This window comes from Astyanax mexicanus, chromosome 5 (genome assembly GCF_023375975.1).
Source record: "Astyanax mexicanus isolate ESR-SI-001 chromosome 5, AstMex3_surface, whole genome shotgun sequence".
Classification (NCBI taxonomy): Eukaryota; Metazoa; Chordata; class Actinopteri; order Characiformes; family Acestrorhamphidae; genus Astyanax; species Astyanax mexicanus.
The window spans coordinates 56,248,850-56,269,323 of NC_064412.1; the positions used below are offsets into that span (position 1 = coordinate 56,248,850).

The 20,474-nt window shown below is 38.3% G+C and overlaps 1 protein-coding gene across 8 annotated transcripts in view; it reads left to right on the top strand.

Moving 5' to 3' along the window:
• tns1a (tensin 1a) overlaps positions 1-14,350 on the top strand; it is a 129,375-nt gene extending 115,025 nt beyond the window's left edge. For 4 of the 8 annotated variants that reach the window (XM_049479870.1, XM_049479864.1, XM_049479869.1 and 1 more), the window contains 15 exons: positions 1,048-1,198; positions 4,199-4,294; positions 5,034-5,060; positions 5,549-5,681; positions 6,164-6,843; positions 7,314-7,403; positions 7,491-7,619; positions 7,707-7,802; positions 8,884-8,961; positions 10,540-10,611; positions 11,508-11,537; positions 12,016-12,184; positions 12,612-12,680; positions 13,431-13,460; positions 13,559-14,350. In XM_049479870.1, the coding sequence (XP_049335827.1) occupies positions 1,048-1,198; positions 4,199-4,294; positions 5,034-5,060; positions 5,549-5,681; positions 6,164-6,843; positions 7,314-7,403; positions 7,491-7,619; positions 7,707-7,802; positions 8,884-8,961; positions 10,540-10,611; positions 11,508-11,537; positions 12,016-12,184; positions 12,612-12,680; positions 13,431-13,460; positions 13,559-13,700 (1,992 nt within the window). In that variant the 3' untranslated portion in view covers positions 13,701-14,350. The remainder of the gene's footprint in view (positions 1-1,047; positions 1,199-4,198; positions 4,295-5,033; positions 5,061-5,548; positions 5,682-6,163; positions 6,844-7,313; positions 7,404-7,490; positions 7,620-7,706; positions 7,803-8,883; positions 8,962-10,539; positions 10,612-11,507; positions 11,538-12,015; positions 12,185-12,611; positions 12,681-13,430; positions 13,461-13,558) is intronic. The other 4 variants (XM_049479868.1, XM_049479871.1, XM_049479866.1 and 1 more) reach the window with 4 other exon arrangements.
• The last annotated feature ends 6,124 nt before the right edge of the window (positions 14,351-20,474 follow it).

Consider the following 20,474-nt stretch of genomic DNA (forward strand, 5'->3'; position numbering starts at 1 on the left):
CTGCCAAAAGTACTGAGATATTGATTTTTGGGGTCAGGAATTTATTAGACATTTAGTTGAATATTTATTCAACAATGGAACATCTACGTAAAGTTTTGCCCAGCATTTTTTTGGAATTGGTAGCTTCACACTTTTAATGTAAAATCAACCTCTTATTTTAATGAACTCCTATTTTACTTTAAATTAATTAAATATTTTTAATTAATGAACTTGGGCAGTGTGCCAAATCCTGCTAGAAAATGAAATCCGCACACTGCCTACACTGCCAAAAGTACTGAGATATTGATTTTTATTACACATTTAGTTAAATGTTCATTCAACAATGGACCATCAAAAAAAAAGTTTTACCCAGACTTTTTATAGAATCGGTAACTTCGCACTTCACACTTTTTACTTAAAATTAACCTCTTATTTTAACAAATTCCTATTTTAATAAACGTTTTACTTAAAATTAACAGTTATTTTAATGAATGGGCTTGGGCAGTGTGCCAAATCCTGCTGGAAAATGAAATCCACACAATGCCCACACTGCCAAAAGTACTGAGATATTAATTTTTGGGGTCAGGGATTTATTACACATTTAGTTAAATGTTCATTCAACAATGGACCATCAAAAAAAAAGTTTTACCCAGACTTTTTATAGAATTGGTAACTTTGCACTTCACACTTTTTACTTAAAGTTAACCTTATTTTAATGATTTCCTATTTTAATGAACTTTTACTTAAAATTAACAGTTATTATTTTAATGAATTAACTTGGGCAGTGTGCCAAATCCTGCTGGAAAATGAAATCCGCACACTGCCCACGCTGGCAAAAGTACCAGTTTGTCTTACATAATAGTAAAATTTTCTGAGACACTAATTTTTGCGTTTTCATTGGCTGTGAGTCACAATCATCAACTATAAAAGAAATAAACACTAACAATAGATCACTTTGTGTGTTTAATACGTCTATATAATATATAGTTTCATATTTTGCTCCTGTATGTCACTTTTTCTACAGTATTTTAGGACTATAACGCTGTTTCTCTCTTTCCCCTCGCTCAGGGACACGTGCACAGCTACAGAGAGGCCTTCGACGATGTGGACCCAGCAGCCGTTAGCCCCACCCCCAGCAGTGTCGGTGAGGCACTACCTCTGACCCCCGCCTTCCCTGTCTCGCCCATCACCTCGCCACAGACCCCATACTTCAACCTGTGTAAGTTCAGCCTCCCAGCAAGAAGAGGGCGCTGTTTATTTTTTTTCTCAGACTCGACAACATGCGACAACATGTCATGCTCACAGAAAATTTGCTTTCTATTCAAATTCTATTCCAATTTGAATTGTGGTCCTTTTATGTTGATTTTTCTTCATGTCGTAAACTTTAAATTCACCTCTTGTTTTGCCAGTCATTCTCTCCTGAGTGGAATTTGCTTATCATTTGGTGCATCCGTCTGTCATCACGGTCACAGTATCGGCTACAAATATCAGATTAAAACTTTGATACAGCAAACATGTATTTCCTTAAACTCACAGCACTCTGATCAGAGTAAACCCTAGAAAGATCTCTAAGAATTTACCTAATTAATGGATTTTAGTTTTGTCCTGATCAAGTTTTTTGCCCACTGTCCAATTCAAGTACCTTAATGCTGACTGTCGGCCAATATATACAATATATATATATATTGTATATATATGTTATTACAGGAAGCATATTGTTGTAGTCTTAGTGGGGGGCTAGGCTAATTGGCTAATCTAAACTAGGGGAAAATTTAGGTAAAAATATTATTTTATTAAATATTATCTGCATTTACCTGTTGTTCTGTGAACTGTGTAGTTGCTGTTCAGTAGAGTCGAGTTTACAACAAGAAAACTGTATGCTAAAAATGTAACACACACAAAATGTAACTGCTGCACTATTTAAGGTGGAATAGAGAACTAGAAACTAGAACTAGAAACCAACTACAGCCTTTTTATAGAACTGGTAACTTCACTACACTTTTTACTTAAAATTAACCTGTTTTGCTGTTTTGATTACCAAATTAAGGTCCCAAATGAACACTACGTAGAGTAGTTTTTGAAAATAGGCTCAGGGAATAGAAGGATGGTAGCAGATAGTGATGCCAAGAGGTGCATTGCAAAGCTCATTGTTATCTTACACCCAGTCATAGTCTGCTGAGAAGCACCGAAGCGCAGAAGCACTGCGCCATTAAAATAGCAATTTGCCAGTCAAAGAGGGAAGGAAAAGGAGAAAGTTGATTGATTTATTTCATGTTACGCCCAAAACACAGTCATGATTAATTAAGAGAATTAGTTTCAAGACGTGCAAGGTGTACTTTTCCCGTTGTTACGATAGCAAAGACACACTGACACGCCCTAAATCAAGCTGCACAGTACACGGTTGATGGCTCGTCTATAGATATAGATGCTAAAATAGGACACTAATGATCAGAACTTTTTCGGGCTTTAAAAGCTGATACCGGTCCACATACACAAAACCTGCACACACAGGTTGGGTTTTCTGATAGACCTGGTGAAACGAGGCGAGGCGTATGCCAGCTGTACACAAGTGACATTATCATTATATCCATCATGGCTCCCTCCTCCTGCAGAGAGGGTGGGCTGCACTTGCTGTAGGGAAGCGATCTGTGGCGAGATTAGCCCCAAATGCCCTCCTCTTCCTCTCTTTCCCCGCCCTATACTGGGCATTTGGGCTGCCACTCAAAGAATTGAATGGGATTCTTTGGTAAGTGGAGTTCGGCATGAATGATGTTGAGTTCTGAGTGCCTTTCCCCATCCCACCCATTTCACTGTGGCTCCAACCAGCATGATGAAGAATGTAGGAAGCAGCTCTCGCAAAGCCACCAGCAGCTTTAACCCAACAGGAAATTCAACTGTGTTGATCATTTATATACTGTGGATAGTTTCAGCTGCATATTGATATTGACTGTGTTAATAGAGTTGCATGATTACAATCATCTACAGTTGGAAAAAAAAGCAGCATGTACTGAACAAAGAAGAAATCCTGATGTTAGGAATATAAAATGATGATAAAAATGATGAAACTGATCTCTGATTTTACCTAATTAAAAACCTCTGGAATATAATCAAGAGGAAGATGGATGATCACAAACCATCAAACCACCAAACTGAACTGCTTGAATTTCTGCACCAGGAGTAAAGCAGCATAAAGTTATCCAAAAGCAGTGTGTAAGACTGGTGGAGGAGAACATGAAAATCATGGTTATTCCAGCAAAATATTGATTAATTTCTGAACTTTTAAAACTTTATGAATATGAACTTGTTTTCTTTGTATTATTTGAGGTCTGAAAGCTCTGAAACTTTTTTGTTATTTCAGCCATTCCTCATTTTCTGTAAATAAATGCTTTAAATGACAATATTTTTATTTGGAAATTGGCAGAAATGTTGTCTGTAGTTTATAGAATAAAACAAAAATGTTCATTTTACTCCAACATAAACCTATAAATAGCAAAATAAGAGAAACATTTATGAAGATGTGGATTTCATTTTCCAGCAGGACTTGGCACACTGCCCACACTGCCAAAAGCAGATTTTTGGGTGACTCTGTTCGTAATACATCTAGTATATAATTTACGAGATTCACATTTTGAATATATTAATTAATAATTTGTAGGTGTCCCAATACTTTTGTCCTAACAGTTTGTCCACAAACATGTGCCCATGCCCTGCATTAGAATTACTGTTACTTCTTGGCGTTAACTGTTATTATTGGTCATAATATTGCTTTTAAAAATCCTGATCAGTGCTTTTCCTCAGTTCACACACAGTATATTGATTTAAAGCTGCAGCTGCTTCCTATACGTATATCTGCATTATAGAATAATAACAGATCCCTCAGCTCCTGTATTTCTCAGTTATAGCCGTGTACAGTATGTTCTCATGCTTGGCAGCTGTTCTGCATGCAGCTTCTCGCTGTACCTTATTTTTGCTCATATGCAATTCATACATTCAATTTGCATGAGTCTACAGTATTGACTGTGGTTGCCATGTATTGCTTATTGCAGTTGGAGATGTGGTAAACCATGCATACTAACTACCTACTACCTGACTGAGCAGTTCTTATGAGATGATTCATGTCAGGGTTTAGCAGGGTTAAGTGTCTTTTCTTCTTCTATTGACTCTCTCTCTCTCCTATTTTCCTCTCTCTCTCTCTCTCTCTCTCTAATTGATCTCACAGGTCGCTCGCCCCCTGGATTGGCCAAAACTCCCCTCACTGCTCTGGGCCTGAAGCAAGGCAATCCGTCTGAGGCCTTCTTTCAGCACAGCAGCTCAGGTCAGTACAACAACTAAACAGATACATGCCAAAAAAAAAATTCATTTTTTTACATTTTAAAAAAGCCTTTTATTTCAGCTGGTTTTCATTTCAGCTCTTTCTTATTGTTCAATAAAACCCCTATCCAGATAAATCTCTCCTTTATCCAGATAGAGTGAATCTGATTGTGATTGGATGTAGAGAAGAAGTATAAACATATACCATTCCCACTCCCTATTGGTTTATACTGTGATCCATCACACCTGCACACACACTCCAGCAAGAACATAGCAGACGTATGTAGTCTAGTATGAAGATGATCCGTGCAGAGACTCAAGAGAAAAAATCCAGTTTTACAAAAGTCTTTAATATATTTACTGTATTCTACTGTATTTAAAATACATTCGTTTTTAATAAGCATATATGCAGCTGAAACACTAGGAAACAGACTAGTGTAAAAAAACCCAAATTATACTGTATTACCAACATTTCATTTTAATATTTAAGCATTATAGTCATTATGGCTTTTAGAAAATGTGTTTTGGGGAGGGGGGTATTGCACTATAGGACTCTGTGGGCGTGGCCTAAGCTTTTACTTTCATACTTTAAAGAGTAAAACCCATTCTCACCCAGTCATTCCATACAGTGTTAATATAACCTCTTGCTTCACTTTCATTTCCTGTTTTCTCTTTCTTGTAAAAAAAAAACATTCATTCAACTCTCTATTCCCTTTCTTTTTTCTCATGCTTACTGCTGTCAGATTCAGATTCTAGTGAGGAATTAGAAGGTAAGAGGTATTTAAAATGATGGCAAAATCATATAATCGTATGAGTTCTTTCCTCCCAGTGTACTTTAATATTTAATATTCTTACAAACCTTCTCACTTTTGTCTCACACGTACTCATCTTTATTTATTTAAAGTTTTTTGCATGCTATAACTGTGTACTTTTGTCTTAATCTTTGCAAGACAGGTAAAATATAAAAACCCTGTCTTGGTAATTCTTTAATGTTCCTTTGTTGCATCATATTTTTGCAGTCCTGCTTGTATGTCTTGTTTATTGTTTGTATTTTTGTACTGTTGTATAAATATGTACAAAAGTGTGTTTCAGTTCTGCTGATTTGTGGGGATTTTGGGGATTTGTTTCATGTCATAATTTATGTTTCTCCTACAATAAAACTCTTGAACTCCGAATCCAGAATGTACAGAAGGTTGTATGTAGCTTGTTCTGTTCAGGATGAGAACTTTTCTGTTTTATATTGTTTTTTTTTATACAGAACCGCACGGTTATATGGGCTCTGTATTTCAAGGAGGCAACCTGGCAGCCCCCATCCCCAGCAGACCAGTCCAGCCCCCCCACTCCTTCACCCCTCCTCAGCCTGCCAGCAGCGCCATCTACAACCCTGATGGGTAAGTGCATTTAGCTTATACACAACATTTTAAAGGCACAGTAATTCATATTTTACATTCTTCAGCTTTCTCAAATCTCGGCTGCATTTTCTCAGTCAGTTTTATGAGGTAGAGTCTCCTGGAATTCAGGCTTTCACTTAACAGCTGTGCTGAACTCAACAAGAGCTATATACTTGAATTTCTTGCCTCTTAATAAAGTGTTTGAGAGCATCAGTTAAAGTAATGTAGTGAAGAGGTAGAGTTACAGGTATACAGTGAATAGTGAATATTTGAGTAATGTTCTAATCCAGGTTATGAGAACAAAGAACTACTCAACTAAAATCAAGTCGCAAAGAACGTCAAAAAATGTCATGATCAAACTGGCTCCCATCAGGACTGTCCCAGGAAAGGAAGGTCGAGAGTTTGCTCTGTTGTACAGGATGAGACTATCAGATTTATCCGCTTTAGAAATGTAATTTTACTATTTTTTTTTTCTATAACAGGAGTATAAGGATGACTAATCCAGCGCACACCAGTGAGCCAGTTTTCCCCTCCTTCCCATCAGAGCCAATCCGTGCCCCTCTCTTCCCCGACCCCCTGGGCTACCTCGACCCCGAAGAGGCCACCGTTAACGTTATGGGGGTGCACCGAGTCCCCGGCAGCCCCAACACCCTGCACCGCACCGTGGCCACCAACACGCCCCCCAGCCCCGCCCTCCAGCGGCGCCTCGGCAGCCAGAGCAGCCCGGCCATGACCCGCCGCATGGCGCCCAGCAACGGCAGCAGTGAACCAACCACCCCCAACAGCCCCCTGCTGGGGCGCAACGGCAAGTTCATCCCCCCCAGCCCCGTGCTGAACCGAATCCCCTCCCCCCGTAACCCCAGCCCGGACCGCAGACCCGCCCCCAGCGGGCAGGTCACGCCCGACGACCGGCAGGGGGCGCTGTCCAGGCAGAGCATGTCCTCTGTTGGACCCAACACTGCCCTGATGTCTTCCTTCCCTCTGGAGCAGCCGCAGCTCCCGGTTAAACGGGCGGAGGTTGGCGTGGAGAGGCTGGAGCGAGAGACGGTAGACAGTGCCCAAAACGGCAAGACCTCAACCCCAACACCTGCCCCCAGCGGAGTCAGTACCTCCAGTCCTGCCCCACGCTCCCCACAGGAGCCTTCCCTAGTTTCCATTTACGGTTAGTTAAACAGCTGTAATTCATAAATATTAAATATTTGTTTAGTCTAATATAGTATTTTTAATATTTGAAATGATTTGTCATGCAGCGACAAAGCATAATATTCTGACCTCTTCCTTGTTTCTACTCTTACTATAATTTTAAACTCAATAGAGCATATGAACATGTGGTCCAATAATTAGTGAATCTAGTCCTTCTGTTTCCCTGCATACTCCAGATGTCAGATGTTCATTGCTATCTTGGCAACTAATCAGTTTCAATCACTGCAGTGCTGAGAATAACCTCCCCCACCCAAATAATAATAATAGTGGCTCTGTGGGATCATGACCATTGGCTAAAATTAAGATAGTTAAGGTAGTTATAGAACTACAATGATAAAAAATGGATAATAAATGTAGAACTGCATGATGATTATAATGAATTGTGTATATTAAGTATAACATTAAGTAAATATATTATACTCTTCCCAGCTGATGGACCTCCAGATATCAAACTCAACGTCAAGTTTGTTCAGGATACGTCCAAGTTCTGGTACAAACCAGACATCTCAAGGGAGCAAGGTGAGAAATTCAAAGTAAATTAATGAAAGGATGTAATGCTGTAACAGACAATCCCTAAACTATTGTTTATTTGTCCTCAACTCTCAGCCATTACTCTGCTGAAAGATCGAGAGCCGGGAGCGTTCGTCATCCGCGACAGCCATTCGTTCAGAGGGGCGTACGGCCTCGCCATGAAGGTGGCCTGTCCTCCACCAACAGTACAGCAGAACAAGAAAGGTACAATACAATACACAACACCATCACTAAGCTCCAGCACTGTTAGCACTGTGTTAAGAACTGTTGCTGTTCTTTCTCCTGTTGAAGCTGCAGACATGACTAACGAGTTGGTTCGGCACTTCCTGATCGAGACCAGTTCTAAAGGCGTCCGGTTGAAGGGATGTCCTAACGAGCCACACTTCGGTACGGGATTTATAATTCATACATTACACACAGTCAGCCATCAGCATCCGTCCATCAGTAATGAAGCTGAAAGCAGTCTGACATACGTTAACGTCCAATCCAGGAGTTTCACACTCCAGTCCTTCAGAGCCACAGCGCTGCAGAGTTTAGTGTTTTCCTTCATTTTAAAGGAGTACTAAAACTACGTTGTAAATTAATACAAACTATGTCATTCAAAGCATGTAGAATTATAATAGTAGACAAAAAAGTATTAAACAAAACATAATATGTTTTATATACAAGATTCTTCAAAGTAGCTCCTCTTGCTTAGATTAACACAGCTTTAAACATCTCTGCTAGATTTTCTCAGTCAGTTTTATGAGGTAGAATCTCCTGGAATTCAGGTTTTCTGTTAACAGCTGTGCTGAACTCATCAAGAGTTAATTAAAGTTACTTGAATTTCTTGCCTCTTAATAAAGTGTTTGAGAGCATCAGTTAAAGTAAAGTAGTGAAGAGGTAGAGTTACAGGTATACATTGAATAGTGAATATTTGAGTAGTGTTTGAATCCAGATTATGAGAAGCAACAACTACTCAACTAAATAAAGAAAAAAATACCATGAAAGTAGCGTTGCGACTTGGTTCCGATACATCAGCTCACAGACGCAGCCTTGTGCTGATCCACATCACCCTAGGAGTGATGAGGGGAAAGAAAGAGCGCCATTTACTGTACCCACCCAGAGAGAGCAAGACCAACTGTCCTCTCTCAGGTCTCTGGAAGCTGGCGGCAAGCTGCATAACCGGGATTTGAACCAGTGAGCTGATCGTAGTGGCAGTGCCTTAGACTGCTGAACCACTCAGCATCCATTTTGACTGACTTTTATGATAATTATGCATCTCATTAGGGTGGAGCCTAAACTCTGCAGTGGTGTGGTGCTCTTCATCTGGACATCTGCGTCATTGATTTGAGAGTTTTGATAGGGCTCTGTGTTCTATGCTCCATCCATCAGCTTACCTGTGTACAGTAACTGTACCTTTGTGTTCTGTGTGTGTGTGTGTGTGTGTGTTGGGTGTGTGTGTGTGTGTATTTGGGTGTGTCTACAGGGTGTCTGTCTGCACTGGTGTATCAACACTCCATCACACCCTTGGCTTTGCCATGCAAGCTTATGATCCCCACCAGAGGTGAGAGTCACACTCTTATCACTCCATTCTCTCAGCTTCTGGTTGTTACGATGCAGCGCTGGATGTTAACCGTGCTCTCAGTGTGTTTTCACACTTACTATCCCAAATACTGTACACGAGTCCACAGTGCTAAGCCTCTAATTTCTGCGTGTAGGTCTGCAAAAGCTTTGTGCTTCATTTAAAAGTGAGTAACAGTGATTTGGGATGCTCAGGAGTCGTCCTCAGACGAGAAGTGTGATTTTTATCCGTGCAGGCCAACGTGACACAAGCGTTTATCACTAGGTTGTCAGTACACACCAGAAACTGGTATTGTGACCAAAGCCTGGTGAACATCTCTGATACAAATACACACACACACATCACAAGGCTGAGCTCATTACAGTAATCTTGCTCCAGTCTTATACAGTATAATTGTGATTTTATTATGAAAAACTGATAAAAAATTAAAGTGAACCAATCACACAACCCCACACATAGCAATGGGAGCAGATAGTTTCAATACCTGCCCATAGAGTCTAGCTAATGCAAACCTCTGCAGACCACTGATTTCAAGGTTTTTTATTGGATCACAAGATCAATATTCTGCACCAATGCCAGGCTTGAATAAAGATTTCACACTTTAGAAAACATACCAAAATCTGACATCAAATGCTTCCAAATCTGGAAAAAAGGTCTAGTGTGAAAATGCCCTGAGATGTACTTTGTAAATTATGATTCTTTTGTCAATTTAAACTCTGTAACTGTGTCCGAAATGTCTCTATTTGCTCTCACAATCTTGTACATGTGAAAATCACTATATAATGCACTATAACAGAGAATAGAATTTTCCAAGAAAACATTTTCCTAGAAAACTTGTGACTTAATGTTTGCATTACAAGGTTATTAGAACGTTTTTCACATAATTTCCCAAGCTAGACTAAAACTAACATTATGGAAGTGTTAAAAGTAACATTCCCAAAAAATATAGTGCACTATATAGTGAATAATAGAGCACAGTTTTGGACACAACGCGCCTCAGCCGTGTTGACCCATGTTTGTAAACGCTCACTACTGAAATCTTCATTACACGCTCCCTTTTTGTATTGTTCTTCTGTAATTCTTACATATGGAAGCCTATACACTGATGTGCCAAAAGTCATGGGGCCAATTTAGGAACACAGACACATCTGTATAAGTTGGGAGGTGTTATCTTGTGAATGAGGCTAAACAGTGGCCAGTGTGCTCATGGTAAGGTGAAAGTGAGTGCCTCGATACACAGTGTCACAGGAGGCATTACCACCCACAGTGGGCAGTGCAGTGGGTAGTGATAGCTTCCATGAGACATTGCAAAAGTAATTAGACACAATTCTAGTTCCTGTCCTATAAGATATGGCATGTCAGTGTGTTTTATTCCTTTAAATCTGTATTGCATTTTATGTTGTGATTTCTTCTTCTTTATCATTATTATTATGATTAGTAGAAGTATCATTATTATTGTCAGCAATTGTAAATGGCCACACTAATCATAACTAACTACTCATATAATATAATACTTTTTGTATTATTTAAAGAAATATATTATTATAATTTTCTGAGTAGATCCAAATGAAGAGGCGTTGGAGTTGGTCACACCCACAAGTTCTGCAATGGATCTTCTTAAACAAGGAGCAGGTACATTATAATGCCTCTATCTGTTTATCTCTCTTTCTCTCTCTTTTTCCCCCTTTCCTTTCTCTCGGTCTCCCTTCCTCTTTCTGTCTTTCTCTCCATTTCTATCACCCTCTCTTTTTTTCTCTTTCTGTCTTTCTCTCCCTTTCATTCTCTCTCTCTGTTCTCTCTCCCTATTTCTGTCTTTCTCTCCATTTCTATCTCCCACTTTTTCTCTCTCTGTCTCTCTCTCCTTCTGTCTTTTTTCTCCATTTCTATCTCCCACTTTTTCTCTCTCTGTCTCTCTCTCCTTCTGTCTTTTTTCTCCATTTCTATCTCCCTCTTTTTCTCTCTCTGTCTCTTTTCTTCTTTGTCTCTCTTTCTTTCTCTCTGTCCCTTTTTGTCTTGCTTTCCATTTTTCATTCTCCCTTCTTATTTCTGCATTTCTCTGCCTTTCTGTCTTTCTCTCTCTCTGCCCCTCTCCCTCTTTCTGTCTTTCTTTCCATTTCTCTTTCTCTTTCTCCCTTTCTCTTTTTCTGTCCCTTTCCCTCTTTCTGTTTTTTAAATCTCTCTTTGAGTTTCTGGCTCTTCCTCTTTTTCTCTTGCTCTGTCTCTCTCCCTCTTTCTTTCTTTCTCTCCCTTCCTCTCTTTTTCTCTCGTTCTCTCTCTTTGTCCCTCTCCTTCTTTCTGGCGTCCTTTCCCTTTCTATCTGCCTCTTCTTACCTCAATCTCTGTAAATATCTCTGTCTTTCTCTGCCTCTCTCTCTCTCTCTCTCTCTCTCTCTCTCTCTCTCTCTCTCCTGTCTGTGTCAGTATGTCTGCATTTCTGCTTTTCTCCATCGTAGCCGGGTGATTTTGGCTCATTGCTCTGTATGTTTCATTTGTCCCTCATCCTTCATGTCACTCCTGCACTATTCCAGGGCCACCAAAGCCTCCTGAAGAGTATCATGGTAAATATGGCCTTTAGTTTCCATCTCACACCACTGTGTTCTGCCTGTTCTCCACCCCACCGCTGTGCACGTTCACTACTAATCACAGCCAGTAGTCTTACGGCCCCTCCCCTCTCAGTGGATGATGCACCAGAGACCCTAACACTCTTGACTTTTCACCATTATTAAGTGCTTTTACTTGGTTCGTGTTTTCATGCTTTTAAATATTCTAAACCAAATAAAGACGAGTGTGTCTCCAGGCATGATCCAGACAGCATGGATAAATCCCCAGCAAATACTTATCCCAGTATTTATCCCTCAGTAGTTTCAGCTCTGAAATAAATGACCTGCCCCACATTCAGATGCAAATACCCAACCCTATTGCATATTTAATTTTCCTTACTTTGTTAAAATAAAAATGCTCATTATATTATATGATATTTTGTATATTTGTGATGAAAAACACTGTCATTCTCTCATTTTCTCATTTCCTCTGCAGCGTGTAATGTTCTCTACATAAACTCAGTGGATATGGAGTCTCTGACCGGCCCTCAGGCCGTGGCCAAAGCCATCAGCGAGACGCTGGCCGCCAACCCTCCTCTCTCAGCAACCGTCGTCCACTTTAAAGTGTCCTTGCAGGGCATCACTCTCACTGACAATCAGAGGAAGTGAGTTCACAGCAGAATTTTCACTTATTAATGTGTTGTAGAGTATATGTCACTGAAAGATTTACACTGTTTGTATTAATGTGTGAATTAGAACCACTATCAGCAAATACATTATTGCTACCTTACACCCCTCAAACAGTCTATTTTCGCGCCTTGCCCCTGCATAAGTTAAATAGAAACAGTGCACGTGAATATACAGTATCTTGTGTATCTGGAAGTGAGGTGTGTTCAGGTAAATTTCTAGTGTATTGCTATCTTGGCAACAGAAAACACAGGAGGTCCATTAGTCAGTTTCCCACAAAATTTTGAAATGCAACTGTTTAAAACAATATTTCTTCTTATTGTTCCATAGAAGCATTGCATTAATCCTAATGTGCGCTTTTTCTGTTTGGCCCAGCAAATAATAACCAGAATGTCTTTTTTTAAGGGTCTTCTTCCGTCGTCATTACCCTATCAACACAGTCACGTACTGCAACATAGACCCACAAGAGAGAAAGTGAGTATCTCATCACCTATCACTTACTGTAGTTTGTAAAAATGACACTGCACTATTTAACTGGAGCACTGTTAAAATTATGACATGATGGATCATTAATTTGGTTAAATATTTCTAATATTGTGATAATTATCACAGAACAACAAAATATATCAATATGAATGTGTTAAATCTGAAATCGTATCACCGGGGCATCGCTAGCCCATTTTTTGTGGGTTTTAAACACCCCAAAATGAGTACCAGCAATTAATACTATTTATACTTAAGTCAATGTGTGTGTGTGTTTATTATGTTAAAGGTGAGGTAGTGATAGACTAGTACTGTCTGTGTGTGTATCAGATGATTAATATTATCTACACTGAGTTTTAAGTAGGTTTCACTTTTTTTAGCTATTTAAATTAGACCAGATAACAGAGAATGCAGCTGTGGGAAGAATGCTTGATAAAAAAAGAGTAAAAAGTAAAAAAAGTAAAAATCTGCTGTGAAAATATGTTTAAAATGAGAGTAACACACCTGCCACCTTTATAAAATAGATTGTGTGTCTGATTTAAATGTAAATTATTAAATTTTTACTCTGATAATATGCACTCATGCCTTCTGGGAACTTCTGGGAACCTCAATTTTATTTACTGTACATTTTTTAGTTTTAGGGGGATTAGTGGGGATGGGTTCTTTGGGATCTCAGCACCTCTAAAACTCTGATCCTAGAATCACCCCTGCTGATCATTGTGGCATTTTTTTCTTCAACAGGTGGAACAAGGCAGATGGAGGCTTAGCAAAGTAAGTCAAACATTTTAAACACTTATCCTAATGATCATCACTGATTTAACTGATTCATGATTGAACTCAATGGATTTTTCCTCTGTTTTGAACCTCAGGCTCTTCGGATTCGTGGCCCGAAAACAAGGAAGCACAACGGACAACGTAAGCCACCTGTTTGCTGAGCTGGAGCCCGACCAGCCGGCCACAGCCATCGTCAACTACGTCTCTAAAGTGATGCTGAGCTCGCAGAAACCCTGAACAACTGCCCTGCCCTGGTGGCCATCTCCAGTTCTTCTCTCTCTCTCTGTCTCTATGTCTCTCTCTCTCCGTGAGTGTGTTTTTCTCCCACCAAAGAGGATTTTGTTATTCATTTCTTTGTTTTTCTTCAGTGTGGACATAACTCGGTTGTCTCCTTGGATTGAGAAACACATGGCGGTCGGGTTCTTCACTCTGGCAACTTTTTTTCTTCTTGCGAAGATTTCAGACGTGTCTCCAGAAGGATTCAGAGTGAAGATCAGATCAGAGGTGGAGTCTGAGAAGGTGCCAAAGGTGTCGTAGAGTTGAGGATATGATCGACCGGGACGCGGCGTGTCCCGATAACCTTACGGACAAAATGAAGTTTGTGCTTTGTGTATAAAAAGGAAGTTTAAAAAAGGAAAAATAGACGTTTTGAGGATTTTAAGGATTTTAAGGATGATTTTAAAGGATTTTTAAAGGATTTTGTGCAAGAAGATACAGGTTGAACAACCAAAGGTAGAGCTCAGAAAAAAAAAAAGTATGCCATAAGGGACAATTTATTCCATTTGTTTTTGTAATGGATCAGATTGTTGACGCAGACACGTGTTGAAAATATAAAATCCCGCGGGATTAACGTAAGTGTCTGTGCTTCTGTACAAAAAAAAAAGAAATTAACAACAGTATGAAGAAACATTTGCATGTTTGCTTGCAAAGAACCTTCTCCACTAGAAAGAGTCGTCTTTTTTGGACTCGTGAGACGGTAGGCTTCTTGGCTTAGCTTCGTGTTCTCGCAAAACACAACTCTTCACTTCCAACCTTTTCTCAGCAGACCAAAAGCATCTCGGGAAAATAACGCAACTCACACTGTGGTCCAACGATGGCAATAATGCGCACCTCGCCCGGGCCGGACGAGACGGTGGGCGAAGCGAGGGACTGGGACTGTTCAAGCGTACTGCCGTCAGCTGCAGCTACGCCAGGCTGACTGCTGATTGGACAATGGCTTCTATCCCCTCTGTGGACACATCTTGATATGCTCAATCTATCTCAAACTCTCTCTTTCAATCTCTATCTCTCTATCTCTTTATTTCTCTATTTCTCTCTACCGATCGTAAGAATAGTAAGAATCTCTCAATCTCTCTTTTTCTGTCTTAATCTCTCTCTTTCTCTCTGATTTTCTCTGTACCTATCATAAGAGTAGTAAGGATCTCTCCCAGTCCTACCTATCGTAAGGATCACTCAATCTCTCAATCTCTCAATCTCTCTCAGTCTCTCAATCTCTCTCAGTCTCTCTCAATCTCTCAATCTCTATCAATCTCTATCAATCTCTCTCAATCTCTCAATCTCTCTCAATCTCTCAATCTCTGTCAATCTCTATCAATCTCTCTCAATCTCTCAATCTCTCTTTTTCAATCTCTATCCCTCTATATACCTACCTACCATAAGAGTAGTAAGGATCTATCTATCTCTCCCAATCTCTCTCTTTCTTTCTCTATCCCTCACATTTTTTCTCTTTCTCTTTCAATCTCTCTGATTCATTCTCTTTCTCTCTACCTACCTACCATAAGAGTAGTAAGGATCACTCAATCGCTCTCAGTCTCCCTCAGTCTCTCTCAATCTCTTTAAATCTCTCTCAATTTCTCTCTTTCTATCTCGTTCTCTCTACCTGCCTTCCATATGAGTAGTAAGGATCGCTCAATTTCTCTCAATATCTTTCTTTCTCTATCAATCTCTCTCAATCTTTCTATTTCTCTCTATTTCTGTCTAAATCTCTCTCAATCTCTCTCTTTATCTACCTACTGTGAGAGTATTAAGGAACTCTCAATCTCTCTCAATCTCTCTTTTTCTTTCTCATTCTCTCTCTTTCTGTTTCAATTTCTCTCAATCTCTCTTTCTCTCAACCATACAAGTAGTAGGGCTCTCTTAATCTCTCTCTCATTATCTCTCTTTCTCTCTACCTACCTATCCTAAGAGTAGTAAAGCTACTAAAGTAAAGTAGTAAAGATCTTCTCTCTCTCTCTCTCTCTCTCTCTCTCTCTTTGGTTGAGTCCACAATGTCCTGCACGCGCTAATAGGCCTTTAGCTCTTGTGTTCCCTGCTATGCCTCGTGATCTCACATGCCCCTCCCACCGATCCCCCCCCCCCATTCTTTGGCTTTGCGCGCCAGTCAAAAAAAGACGAATACGCTAAGCGGACGAGGCTAATCTCCGCGAGCTGCTCGGCTGCATGTGTAGATCTATTTTGTACTTCTCTTAAAAGAAAGGTCTAAAAACTTACGATTCTGCGTCCCTTCTAAGGAAGCGAGGACTACGTGTACAAAACAAAGAGAGAAAAAAAACTGCTATGCTTGTATCATTGGTGTCCTTCTCGAAGCAGGGTTTTATTTATCTGTAACAAAGTAGACGAGTTATTTTTTTAATCCGAGGATCGTTTCTCGAGTCATGGTCAGAGCTCATCCTTTTTCTCACTGTGTCTCAGCACCTGACTTTTAACAGTTAAAGAAGAAGAAAAAAAAACAAAGAAACACCCACACATTATAAGCTAATAAACTAATGATAATAGATATGAAAATGAATATTACTAGATATGTATGTATGTATTACTATACGAAAAAAAGATGACATTAATAATTAAATATTTATTTTTGTTGCTACGTTGCTCTCGGGTAACTTAATACATTATATTGAAAAGAGAATAAAAGAAACTGTATAGTCTCCGGGACACTTTATGGCATTGAAGATAAAAAAAGAGTTATTTTGGCTAAGATGTCGATGTCAGGAGAAGCTTTTTTGAGGAGCTCTTGAATAATGTAAGATGTTAAAACTGTATGTTACAGCTTGTCACTTTGTTTTGAATGTGCTCATCGTGCCATTTTAGGTGTTTAGGACGGAAAGGCATGAATGCAGAAGAAGTTTCCAAAAAAATAAATAAATAAAAAATAACAAAGAATTAACTTAAACTGAACAAAAAAAAAGACCATGAATGCTGCCATTTATTGTGCAATTCAGATTTTTCATGCAAAAGATGTGAAAAGTATGTAACTGGTTTTAGGAGCAGCGCTTAGTCGCTGCTTTCTTTAGGAATGTAAAAAAAAAAAAGGCAATGCAATAGAGTATGTTTGCCAAAGAAATACAGAATTTAATACGACGTGCCCTCTGTTATGTCAGCTGACCTTGCTTTTTCCTGCCCATCACATTCACCCCATAAATGATTGTAAGGCACTTATGGATTAAGGATAGAATTGCTGTAATTCTAAAAAGATCATACACAAAAATACACAGTAAAACAGTAAAATAATAATATATAAAATATCTATAGATCTATTCTATAGATCAGTGATTTTTGTGAAAAATTTGCACATCTGCTTCCTACATGATTTTACTTTAACAGATTAACAGATTTTGGTCTACAGCCATCCCTTCTGAACCTGCCTATTCCATGTAAACCCCCCTATAATCCATGCCATCCGCCTGCCTGCAGCATATATACATTATTTTTTTGTTCGCTATTTATTTCTTTCTGGTCCAGCACAGGTCAAAAAGGCTTCCTCTTCCTGATGAGAGCAGCCAATCATATTCATGATCAGTGTTCCCCTCAGACGGACTTCACTTCAGCGCTGCGTGGGCTGAGAGCCGGACGTCTGCTTTGTAACGATGGAACTTGGATTCTGAAGATGTGAATGTACTACTAAGGCTATACAGAACTTTGTTTTCTTTTGTTCCTTTGTTTTGTTTGACATTACTTCATTGTCCCTGTGAAGAAAAAAAAAAGAACATTAAAAGCAATACAACTCTGTTACAACGTGGTCTTTACTAAATTCAACCTGTTTAATTATTATCATGGAGTTCTCAAGGATTGAAGGACGCTCTATTGTCATTCTTATCAAATGTGGTACATGAGGTGCATGAGGTGGAACGAAATTGTATTTTTACGATTAAGTTACACCTAAAAGAGCAATTATTAAAGTTGATGTCTGTAAGTTTTGTGATTTAGGGGATTTAGCTCCCTCTTTGGTAAGAATGGGTAATTGCACCGAGTATGTGGAAGAATCATTTTGAACTGGGCGGGTGTGATGCGGTCTCCTTTCAGAGCGGATGAATCCGATTCCAGGTTATGTTCATTCAGAGAGAGAGAGAGAGAGAGGGAGAGAAAGCGCTCAGTCAGAAACTTCACTTTAACTACACACTTGATTTTACTATGAGTGAATGAGCCCTTCTGAAGTCTCCACTGCTCCACCAGCTGCTGTGCATTTGTAGCCAAATAAGAATGATTCAAAGGGTTGACAAGCGGCGAGAGGTGTACAGTTGTAGCTCAGAAAACGAGCCAAGGAGTTTATAAGCGGCGAAAGTGTGCTAGCAGTAAAACTGAGCTGTATCCTCTTTTAAAGGCTGTTCATGTGACGTAAGTATGCAAAGACGCGTGACATGGCCAGAAGAAGAACTCCCGCAAAAAGCACACACTGGTACCATTTAACACAATATTTACCCTTTCTCCACTCAGAAATGCTTCTGCTTTCAGTTTAGAAACAAAATAATACAGACTGCCGCTTTAAAATAAGATACATATAAGATAAACTAAAAAATGTAATAAAATAAAATAATGTAAAACAGATATCAAGATACATATACAAAATATAAAAGGAAAGTAGGAAAGTAGCAGCAACATGAAATACAGAGTGCAAATTTTGCTATTGCTATTTTGCTGCATTAATAAGTGTGAATGAAATGTAGAAACATGTAAAATTTTCTCAGTGCAAGTAAATTATCAATGTCGTTTAAATATTTAAATAAATGTCCTCGAAACTAACTCGAAATTAATCATGTTGGACTCACTTTAAGTGCGTATTCTCCTCTATAGAGATTATATGGTACGGCATCACTAGTTTTCATGTGTGTTTAGCTCTGGCGTGTTTTCGTGATTAAAATGTTTTTGGAGAGCTGTGAGGCGAGTCTGTGATTTCACACAGTGAGAAATCGTGTGATTAGGGACCCTGTGTTGATGATCAGTTGTGTAGTGTGAAAGTCTCAACTACTGACCACTCAAAAAGTCGTGAAGTGTGAACCAGGCATTAGGGTGAGTAAAGGATGGGGAAGAAGTACCATCAACTGCCAGCAAGTGGCATCATTTAAACACCAAGATTAACTGAGCAGTGTTACACACACACACACACACACATGTTCATCACTGTATTTGAGTCAGTTTAGCAGTTTGAGTGTTATTTATGCAGGATGCTGGAACATGTGTTCATTAGAACAGTAAAGGTGATGCTGGATGTTGATCTCAGGATCTCTGCTCCTCCTCCCACAGAGATTATCTCAGACTAACGACTCTCTCCGGTAACTTTCCCACTACTGATGACCTTCTCCCTCCTAATGAAGCATTACTGTAAAATCCTGAATCAGCAGACGACCTGTACCCATCATATATCCCGCCCTCCTGCTGATTACAGATAAACCACGTCCAGCTGCTCACCCTGTAAAACACTTTTACAGATACAAGCATTAATGCTGCTGTCACAACAATACAACTATCTAATCTCTCATCTCTAAAATAACATAACAGTACAAATATAATCTCTAATCTCTCATCTCTATTAAAACATAACATTAAAAATATAATCTCTAATCTCTCATCTCTAAAATAACATAACATTAAAAATATAATCTCAAATCTCTCATCTCTAATAAAACATAACAGTACATATATAATCTCTAATCTCTCATCTCTAAAATAACATAACATTAAAAATATAATCTCTAATCTCTCATCTCTAATAAAACATAACATTAAAAATATAATCTCTAATCTCTCATCTCTAATAAAACATAACATTAAAAATATAATCTCAAATCTCTCATCTTTAATAAAACATAACATTAAAAATATAATCTCTAATCTCTCATCTCTAAAATAACATAACAGTACAAATATAATCTCTAATCTCTCATCTCTAATAAAACATAACAGTACAAATATAATCTCTAATCTCTCATCTCTAATAAAACATAACAGTACAAATATAATCTCTAATCTCTCATCTCTAAAATAACATAACAGTACATATATAATCTCAAATCTCTCATCTCTAATAAAACATAACATTAAAAATATAATCTCTAATCTCTCATCTCTAATAAAACATAACATTAAAAATATAATCTCTAATCTCTCATCTTTAATAAAACATAACATTAAAAATATAATCTCTAATCTCTCATCTCTAATAAAACATAACATTAAAAATATAATCTCTAATCTCTCATCTCTATTAAAACATAACAGTACATATATAATCTCAAATCTCTCATCTTTAATAAAACATAACATTAAAAATATAATCTCTAATCTCTCATCTCTATTAAAACATAACAGTACATATATAATCTCAAATCTCTCATCTCTAATAAAACATAACATTACCACTTTAAAATAAGGCTCCTTTATAAAGGTGTGTAAATAATTTATTAAGGAGTTATTAATTAGGTTATAAACTATTAATAAGCAGTTTTAACACATAAATAGTAAGGGCAACAGTGCCTGGCCTGTACCAAATACTAAATGATTTCACATTAATTTATACTGTTAAACCTCAGATCTTACTATAGATATTTATTTTACTTTGACTTTACTATCAGTAATCATCAACATTTCTGTTAACAATTTTACTAATTTAACTATAATAACACATTAAATGACTAATATAATTTTCTGTATTATTTTATTAGATACAGTAAAATAGTCATTGTCATTGTTCTTTTTTCTATGTCTGTGTTGTAAGTGCTTATTCATTTTTTAAAA